At 30.0% G+C, this 10634-nt stretch overlaps 2 protein-coding genes across 4 annotated transcripts in view; both read left to right on the forward strand.

The window, feature by feature from the left end:
• The window catches only part of LOC143233810 (uncharacterized), a 52529-nt gene extending 41895 nt beyond the window's left edge, over positions 1-10634 (forward strand). For 2 of the 3 annotated variants that reach the window (XM_076470519.1, XM_076470521.1), the window contains exons 7-10: positions 912-1039; positions 3360-3461; positions 6722-6843; positions 9176-10634. In XM_076470519.1, the coding sequence (XP_076326634.1) occupies positions 912-1039; positions 3360-3400 (169 nt within the window). In that variant the 3' untranslated portion in view covers positions 3401-3461; positions 6722-6843; positions 9176-10634. Of the gene's footprint in view, positions 1-911; positions 1040-3359; positions 3462-6711; positions 6844-9175 lie in introns of all 3 variants that reach the window. The other variant, XM_076470520.1, reaches the window with a different exon arrangement.
• On the forward strand, positions 6730-9496 carry LOC143235682 (BRCA1-associated RING domain protein 1-like). Its single transcript, XM_076473901.1, has 2 exons — positions 6730-6843; positions 9176-9496. Exons 1-2 carry the CDS (start codon positions 6730-6732, stop codon positions 9494-9496), a joined length of 435 nt encoding a protein of 144 aa, XP_076330016.1.

Genomic DNA, 10634 nt, shown 5'->3' on the forward strand with positions numbered 1-10634 from the left:
TTCTATTTTGGAAATTTTAAATTTGAACATATACTTGATTTATATGTATAAACAGTTTGCATTGAAAAGTGCTATGACATACAGTTCCCAAGAATGGTCATTATTTTGATAGCATAACACTACCTATGTAATGCCAAGCATTCTCAAAACATTGTTCCAATGCATACCACATCCACCACAAATTTATATTGGGTTGGTTATAACAAGACTTACTGGTTTGCATATTCAAAGTAATTTTAATATAACATGCTCAGTCCTCTGTATGTGTCAGTAGCTTTACACCTGTGGGGATCTGAAACTGAAAAATTGTTCTTGTTAGTGAGAGAGTTACTAATATCTTCCTGCAAAATAACATCTTTTTTACTGTTTTAAGGAGAAAAAAAAACATCAATAGATAATGCATCTGACACAAGAAATATAGTTTTTTTATGTGCAGTTTATAGTTAACAGTAAAATATCATTAGATGGTTTGAGCTTGTTTTCCGAGAAAGAACATTAGTACTGTGAATACAATGATCTATTTTAACATGACTTACCTGGTATTTCACATAGAAATGTCATTAATGTCTAGAATTGTAATTTTTTTAGTAATGCAATGTTAGTGTACGTCATGTAAGCATTTAAGGTTTTTATATGTACCAGTTTTTGCTATCTTTTTTAACTTCATTTGCATGAACATTGCTTCTTTTGCAAAGAAAGAAACTTCTCATTTTTGTCTTTTTTGTAAAGTATAATTCACATATGACAAAAAAAAAACTTTTTTTTTTCTTTTTTGCCTTCCCGTATTTTGGTCCGAAATCCCACTCATGGGAGTAAGTGTACTTGATAAAATCCAGTTTAAATAGTTATGATGTAGGTAAATTATTAATAATAATTATATTAAAAAAGTCACATTTGAATTTCTTTTATCAGGTGTGTAATGAGCATCCCCAGCAATTGGTCCTATTAGGTACAGGACTGAATAACATCCAGAAAACTCGGCTTCAGAAGTGTGCCTCTTTACTCAAAGGATCATTAGCTTCTAGTTTTTCTTCTGATGGTAAGTTTGGATTCAGTTTGTTGCACTTTTTTTAGAGTTTAACTGTGAAAAGCATTTGTAGTAGTTTTTGTACTCTCCATGTGAATTTTTCTTATTCTATCATTTTTGTGTACAGCATTTAAGCTATACTTTTTTAAGGTATTTTGTGTTAGATAAACAACTCCTGATGTATTTGAAAAAAATTTATGCAGTCAAGAAAAAAACTTAAATATTCATAACTTTATTTAATAAAACTAAATGTAAAGTAAACAATAAGTATAGTAATAGTAGTTATAAAAAATATAGAGTATGAAACAGTTATGAGCAATCAGTGTATGACAAAGTTTTTACCAGGTGAAACTTCATTCATCAAGATGAGCTCTGCTTCTGCCACAGTGTATCCAGTCTGTGTGAGGCAATTGGAATTGCCTGTAACCTGAACGAGTAGCACCTCTTCATTGATAGCTCAACCAAAAGCCTCTAAGCTATGCTGCTCCATAACGGGAATAAGTGTCTGTCTCTTCCCCTGGCTCATTTGGTGTACCTCAACTAGGAATACAACAGCATCAAGACCTTGCTAGAAGCCTTGAAGTATGATGAGTATGGCTGGGAGATTATTGAAGACTTCAAAATGGTGGCATTCCCGATGGGTCTCCAAGGAGGCTTAACCAGGTTTCCCTGTTCTCTTTGCCTTTGGTACAGCAGGGACACTGCAGCGCACTACAACAGTAAGCACTGGCCACAATGGAACAAGATCTCTGTGGGGAGGCACAATGTCAAGTGTGAGCCACTAGTGTGGACCTCCAGAAGGTGTTGTTCTCATCATTGCACATAAAATTGGGTCTTATGAAACAATTTCTCACAGCTCTTGATAAGGAGTCTGCAGCCTTCAAGTACCTTTGAGACTTCCCTAAGCTGTCTGAGGCAAAGGTCAAAGCTGGTATCTTTATTGGACCACAAATAAAGAAGATCCTGGAGTGCACAGAATTCCCAAGAAGCTCAGGAGGAAGGAAAAAAGCTTGGGTCAGCTTTGTTGCAGTGGTTTGGGGCTTTTTGGGCAATTACAAGGCTAAAAATTTTGTGGAGCTGGTTAAGGCAATACAAAGGAACACCTTTATACCTATATTAAAAATAATAAATAATATAAAATTATATATTCAAACATCTAACACCACTCATATTCCGACACTCAGTTACACAACCCTTTTCAAACATGTGGTCAGCTTCCGGTCAGTTACCTCTTTCTTTCTTTGTGAACCTGACGATTACCGAAAAATGTTGAAATATTTTCTCAACCCAAACGAGTCGTTTTTACATATATATGGTTAAGGCTCTGGTGAAGAACTATGGCAAAATTAGCTGTAGGATGTCCCTAAAAGTCCATATCCTTGATGCTCATTTTGATAAATTGAAGAACATGGGAGCATAATCAGATGAGTAAGGCGAGCATTTGTCCCCAAGATATACTGGACTTTGAATGCTGCTACCAAGAAGCATATAACAAAAACATGATGGGAGACTATATTTGGCGGCCGATACATGAAAGTGGTTTACATTACATATGCAAATCTTAAAAAAACTACTCACTTCTAAACATTTTTGTATAACTTTAGTATAAATACATGTAAATCTTGATTCATATGTTGTTTTATTCAAACCTTATGTAAATGAAAATATGCAAGTTTGCCCGTTTTTACATAGAAAATAGGTTATTTTCTAAATTTCACGATATAGGTCACAAAAGCAAAGTTTGAAGGGAATAATGGCCATTTGCTATACTTCTACAACATAAGCAATTAAGAAATAATAACACATATTATCCAGGAACAAAATTTGTGTTACAGTGTTATTAGACTATATAGAAAATTACTGAAATTGACCTTATGTTGGAGTGGTGAAGGTTTCTTAAGTTATATCATGGGGTGGTAATAGTAAAAAAAATATATTTTGCATTAACTGGAATATGTAAATGTAGATATTGTAGGAGAACTTGCACTATTATTTTTCATGTATGTAAATGCATTGTTAAAATAGTTGAATGTGTACTGGTTTTTATTAGAAAGTAACAATACATAGAATCCAAAGACAACAAAAGAATTTTATTTTTCATCTCTTACTGTACTGTAGAAATTTTATTGAACTCTATTTTTATATTAGGTTTAAATAAATGATACAGCAGACTTTATAGTGCTTTTATCTTCTGTTTTAAGTGTGTTATTAAAGATGTATAATGTTTCTAAGCAGAGTGCTTGTAGAATGTTTTAGTTTATTTTTTGTATGCAAACACTTTCTATTTAAAAGTAGTATTAACTTCATTTTCTTATTTTATTTTGTTTTACAGTTAGCCACATTGTTGTAGCCTGTAACGAAAATGGATATTGACAACGAACTTTAAAATACCTGCATGGAGTCCTGACTGGAAAGTGGATTGTAACATTTCAGTGTGAGTGAAAAAACTTTATAAAAAAAATTCAAAAGAAGAATTTCTGTTTTTCACAATAATTTTAAGACAAGACAATTTCTAATTTGACATGATAAATTTCATACAAAACTACAGAGAAGCTATAGTTAACCATCATGTCAGAAGGTAAAATACTTTCTTTAAATATGGCTTAGAATTAGGGATTGTGAAAAGTATTTGCTAGACAATAGCACTATCATTGGCATTTTCCAGTCACCAGTTTAAACATTTCTCTGATTAAACTTGTATTTTGTGACAGAAACCTTTTGTGTTTGCTTTTCTGCTTTGCTATGTCAAATGTGGATTATTTTGCATTTATGTTAAATGTGCTCAAGACAGGCTTAGGAAAAAGGAGCCATAGCCAGAAGATATAACGTATAGCTCATGGAAAGGTGGATTCTATTAACAAAGATTAAATTGTCTCAACATGTGTTAGTCACTAAATCTACACATTGTGATATTATATAAAGTTGTGTAAAAATTATACTTGGATTTCATGAACACAGATGAACCATGTCAAACTGTTGTGTACCTAAGTTCAATTGAACTTATTGATTTGATAGATTAAATTATAATTTTGGTTTTGAACACCAATATATTTCTAAAAACAATATATGAAAACGTTTGAAAGTTATATTTTATTGAGATGCGTGCGTTCTTAGTTTCAATTCCAGCTTGGCAAAATGGTTTTTGTGAAGTTAGTTGAATACATTATATTAACCCTTTCCAGAGGGGTTATGTGTGAAATACCATTTTATCTCATTTGTTCACTTGCATTCAAAATTTTATTGAACTACTATTTTATGAATTTATGTCATTAAGTTTGATATGAAACTGTAGACTATAATTATGGTTTCATATTATTTATTATTTAATTTCTTAATTTATAAGTAAATATTAAAAAAACAGACCTGAACATTGATTTTTGTGTGTCGTGATATGTTGAATGCAGCACTGGTTCAAATTCGATATCTATGATATCAAAATAAGAGGTCTATAGTTTTGTATGAATTAGGAACTCAAATTATCAATATTAAGAAACTAGAATATAAAACAAAAACCTTTCACCTTTTCCATTTGCTTAGCTATCACCATATTTAGTGAATCAAACACAGTGAGCTCCACTCACTTCTTTCTGTTTTTGGAAATGATTCCTTGTATATACACTTCTATCTTTGAGTTGTAAATAGCCAAATGTAAACTGAGAATTTCCCTCAAGTAGTTTTCTCAGCTATTTTCAAATATAACAACATTCTCTCTTTCTAGGCAAACCTTCATGCTGTTAGTTGAGTCTTCAGCCTGTTCGAAATTCTTTTTTATTTTCTTTCTTTTTTTTAAGACTCGGATATAGCTTAATTACTAAATTTGATCAACTATGATGGAATCTTATGGTATTAGCGATGTAATTTGTGATTTTATTTCACATCTTCCACATGCAAAAAAATTTCAAGGCTTATCAAGCTATTATAAACAGCAACTGAGTACAAAGATCATAACTAGAAGAGATAATTGTTTGCCTTACCTCTTTATTTACTCAGCTATGTTTCAAGAAAGTTTAAGAACCTGTTTGTAAATAGTAATAATCTATATACATATACAATTTATAATAATTGAAATGTCACAGTATTTGACAAAATGCTAGTCTACTAAAACACAGCTAAGACAGGTCACTTTGTAAAGACTAAAAGCCAGTTTTATATTATTGTATATGGTAACATGAGTCCATGTGTATTGCATCGTTGTAATGTCTTTATTGTATAATGTTATGAGATTTTAAGCTATTTAGTCTAAACATTGTTTTCATATTATGAGCTGTAACTCTTCCAGAATGAAAAATAGCATAATCTATATTTATTTACTAATTTTTTATGGTGGTTATGAGATTGGTTAAATCAACTGAATTCATATAAAGATTTGTTAGTGAAAATAACATAAAACTTGAAGTTTTTTTTTTCTTAAGGAACATTTAATAAAACGATATGGATGTTATTGGGATTTCTTGTGACCCTTGAAAATTTTCTCATGCATGAAATATTTTTAATCTTAAAATGAAAATTATTTTCTATATCAGATAGGTAACATGCAAAAAGAGAAAAGGCATGATAAAAATATTCTTAACAAGTCTTAAGACTTTAGAAAAAAAAAATCTAATATTTTGCTTTTGAAAGTATTGTAATGTTTACTGATAACCTCCCAAAGTTTATTAACATACACTTACTAATTTAAAAGTAATAACATGATAAGTACAACAAGCACAAAGTGGTTAGAAGGTTGGTCCCATGGACAGAGCACGTGCTGAAAGCATTAAAAGAATTTCATTTCTTCATTTGCAGTATAATTTCCATCGTAGAAAGCTTAGTCATAAGGTTTTGCCATATCCAGAGCATTAATCTTCCCTGAATGATTACCTGAGTCATCTAGTATATGAGGATGGCACTTATCAATCCCTGTCTGGTCTCACTGAAATATTTAGATGCTACATATGGTAACTCGAATGCTTCTATGGATAAGCATGAATACCAATTCATTCTCTGTTTGCTCAACGTCTTAAGATATGCAACATTTGAACATGCTGTATGACTAGAAACCATATCTTGGTGAGTCCTTACTCATTTGCCATTTTTTCCAGACAAATATCTTTTAGATTATGTTGTTGCATACTGCTACTTGGGATGTCTTTTACCGTTGGCCTTGTGATCATAGATTTTAATCTGTTAAAGGACACTACTCTTTGATTAGAATTGCTAGGGTACCTGTTTGTTGTAGATCTCTTTCTGAATGGTCTTCCAGAAGTCAATACACATTTCTTTGTTTTATTTAAACTTCTTTAAAATTCAAGTGATATTCCCATTTTGAAAATTCTAAATCCTTAATCTCATTGTGTCTTCATATGAGAGTATAAATAATTTGTGTTGGAATATTCTCTCCAAAATTTTCAGTGACATCATCACACTACTGCAAAACACCAAATGATGTGAATATTTAGTTCTGGAGCATGTAATTTCACTGTGACTTTATACAAGCTGTGCATGTCAAGTAACTTGCTGATTTGTATACTAGAAATCATATTAATGTAATATACTCAACCCTTTCTAAGTATATTTTGATTTTAGTCACATTATGGTATTGAAAGATGTAAGAATAAATATCACAATTATTTCTTTAGTAGTTTTCTGTGTATTGTTTTCATGTATATTGTGAAATTAATTAATTATGAAATTAAAATAGATAGTTTCATACAGGGGTAGAAATGTGTTTAGAAGATAAACAGAAAGTTGCTGAGGAAGGATTTGAAGTTCCAGGAACAACAAATCAGCCAAATAGCAATGGTGCCATGAGAGGGAGACTTAACAAACAGAAGCAAGTATGTTAGATATAATAAGAAACAGTTGGGTTTACTTGTATAATATATAGCATTTAGCCTTAATAGTCACTGACACAACTTCATTCATGTTTTTGCACAAAGTAAAATAACTACAGGTTTCTTGTAATGTACAAGTGATTTAGACAGAAGTTGATTTTTACACTTCTTTGTACCATAATGTTAAAAATTCACTATTTTATAACTGTTATATATTTCCAACTCTTTTAGTATAGGTACATAAAAATCAGCAGTTAGGCTTAAAGTTTAAATACTCTTCATGTGTAAGGAAAGGTAAAATATTACATAATTTCTGTTATTAGTTATTATGGAACCAATGTTTTCTTAATATGTTAGAGGAGAATGAAAAGAATAGTTGATACGGACTTGGAAGGAAAAATGATTGAAATAGCAACAAACAAAGACAGTTGATTTTTGCGTTTGTTAATATTATAATTCTAAATTTATTTTTATAACTATTGCAATATTGGTACCTAAAAGTTGTCAGTTATGCCTAAAGTTAATGATGTTAGTGGATGTGATGCTTTACTAATAATGGCAAATGAAAGTAGTTGATTTTTATACTTCTTGATACCATAATTATAAAAATTCACAATTTTATGTTACTTTACCAACAGTTTAATGTAGAAAAGATCTCAAGATCATTGTCAATGGTGGTAACTTTCGATATAAAAAAGTGTTTATACGAGAAATGTATTTCTTTTTTAGTCTTTTCACTCTACGTACTTTAAACATAAACACAACTGTATATACTGCTTGACAGGTTTTTAGGTAATTCTTGCTTGACTACATAAAACAACAACAGTATTATATAACAGATTTGTCTATTTAAAACATAGATAATTTATATATATATATATATATATTTATTGTATTCAGCTTAATTATAAAAATGTATCTCAGGATGGCTGGTATGGGTCTTAACATTTTTACTAATAAAGCAGAGAACAATGTTTTGACCTTCTTAACCTGGAGTCTGTACACAGTCTTGTGAACCTCCTCTACACTTCTGCCATTTGCAAATGTCTTTACTGTATGCTTCAGAACTTCAATCCTTACCACAGCATCCCACCTGGGGTTGTGTTTTTCCTTCTCCAGTGGGCCATGCTTTTTCAGAACAGATGATCTGCCCTTTTTAACTTTGTTAGCTTTTGGAGGAAATCCAAGTTTAAATGTTTGTGTACTATTCATTTGTTTTATCATAATTAATGCATAAAACGTTTTATAAATGATACCAAAATTACAGTTAGCTTTATCAATGGGAACTGTAACATATTTTTCTTGCAGTTCTTGCATATTATTTTTTAACTCATGAAACAATAAATATATATGGTGTTTCTTTAATTTTATACAGGATAATTAAAACTTCCACTCCTGAAACCATCTAGGTGGATAAGATGTAATATAGTCAAGTTTTCAGATATATTCATCAGTATTGTTTTCAATAGATTTTAGAATATTTTTGTTATTACATTTTGTAGTATTCTTTCAATTGGTGCAGAATTTTTTTTGCTTGTTTTTAGTTATAACAAACTAACATTAGTCAGAAGTTTGGATTTATTGTTTTTAATACAGTTGTTTCTTTTGATTTTGTTTTATTTTTATTAACTCTTCAGTATTAATATTATCTCTTTCTCTCTCTTTCCCCCTATATATATATATATATATATATATATATAGGGGGGACAAAAGTGGATTTCTCAAGTCCATTTGTCATGTGTCTTATTGTAATAAGCTGTTGTTGTGAAAAACTTGAGTAATCCCTCTCAAGGGACAAACTTTATAAATAAGCAGTTTTACAGCCACTTTAGATTTTACTACATGAATTTGATACCAAATTCAGTTGCATTTTCTGTAACTGTGCTTGGTAATTGCCTCATGAAATATGTATACATTTGCTTCATACATGGAAGATTAACATATATATTATTTACGTTGTGAAAAGCCATCTATCAGAAATTTTTGGCATAATAGTATAGCAAAGTTTATTACTCTTTACTTTATATTGCTACAGTTTGTTCTGCTCACTGCTACTTGCAGTTTTAATGAAAAGGTTTAATTTGGCACAAAAGTATTATTGTCATGTATTGTTCTGTTTCTCTTATCAGTAGAGAGGTGTTATTTGCCTGTTTGCGTTATTGAAAATGAACTAATTTGGCCTGTTGCCTACATTTTCTCAAACATTTTGTAATTTGGATAAAATAGCATTTATGATAAAATCATAATTGAAGATTGGTTTTGAAATTTAGCATTCCTGGCTTGATTTTCAATTAATATTTTTCAAATCAAATTTCATGCAAAAAACTTTTTTCAGTTACCACCATTGTTTGTTGGCTGCCACTTCTACTTTCACGGCAACTTTGTTAGCCCATGTCCTCCAAAAGAAGACTTAATTGCTTTAGTAAAGGAGGGAGGTGGTGTAGTGCTTACACGAGAACCTCGACCTGAAGTACTGGAAATGGAGAAACCTACTGTACCTTACCATGTTGCACCATCAAGTGACTTATCTAGTGTTTCCCACTTTATTGTTTCTCAGACTACAACTACTGGTCACCATTACAATCTCAAAGGACCACTAATTTGTCATGTTTCTGGTTACTGGACTGCATTGGTGCCTTTGAAATTCTTGGAGTAGATGGAATCATTAGAAACTAATAACTTTAATGTTTTAACTGCTTTCAAAACTGAAAATATTAGCTTATATTTCTAATTATCTCTAATTCATAAAGGTATTTCTTTTCAACTGAATATATTTTCAGTTTTCATATCTTTCATGTTGAAAAGTAAATTGTTTAACTTTAAACTTTATTCTAGACCTACTACAGTAAAGTGTAAATCAAAATAATTTATACAAACATAACTTTTGTTATAACTTGATATATGAGATATCAATAATTAATTCAACAGTAAAAAAGAAAGAAGAAAAAGCCAACTTGAAAACTACAATTTTGATTTCTGTATACAAAACAGAAAAATAGTCTTAGTTTAATTACAGTTAAATGTTTTTGTTTTCAGTAAATTTTGTATGTTTTCTTAGATACTTAAATTGATTCTTTTCCATCTCAATAATTGTTAGTATTATACAAATATATTTTTACATACATTTAAAAGTATGATTTAATTATGATTTTGAACTTGAAAAATAGCACAATTTTATAAAGCTAAAAGGTATCCATTAGTTTGTGAAATGTCTCAAAATCTTCATTTTATATGAAAAATAAAAATTTTAATTCCAAGTTGTATTTATTATTCTAAATTCTCATCGTGAAGTTTTTTTTAATTTATTATATCTTTGTGTCAAAATATTCATTACATTACAAATATTTTTTTTACTAAATACTTGTATTTCTTTGTGTCTTGCTCCTATCTAATAGGATTTTTGAAACCATATATTTTCAAGTAGTTGTTAGATATTATCTTGATAATACACATTACTAAGGTCAAAAGAAATTCCACAGAAACACTTATTATATTTGCTTTTGCATAAGTCGGCACTTTCTGCTGTTAAAACAATACCTGATTTTACCCTTCATTTTATATACAGGTTTAAAAATGGAGTTCCAATTAGAACTCTTCAGTTAATAGCATATTTAAACAAAACTACATGGTTCCTTTTACTTTTGTTTTCCTTTTTTGAGAAGTTCATTGACATCATGCCATCTTCTGTGTTATGATAGCATAATTGTAACTGTATTATTTGTATTGACTCTTCATAACTATAAATAAGTTATCTCACTTGCTAGATACAATTAATAAAGACTTTTTATTTGAAA

This window comes from Tachypleus tridentatus, chromosome 12, assembly GCF_004210375.1.
Source record: "Tachypleus tridentatus isolate NWPU-2018 chromosome 12, ASM421037v1, whole genome shotgun sequence".
Lineage (NCBI taxonomy): Eukaryota > Metazoa > Arthropoda > Merostomata > Xiphosura > Limulidae > Tachypleus > Tachypleus tridentatus.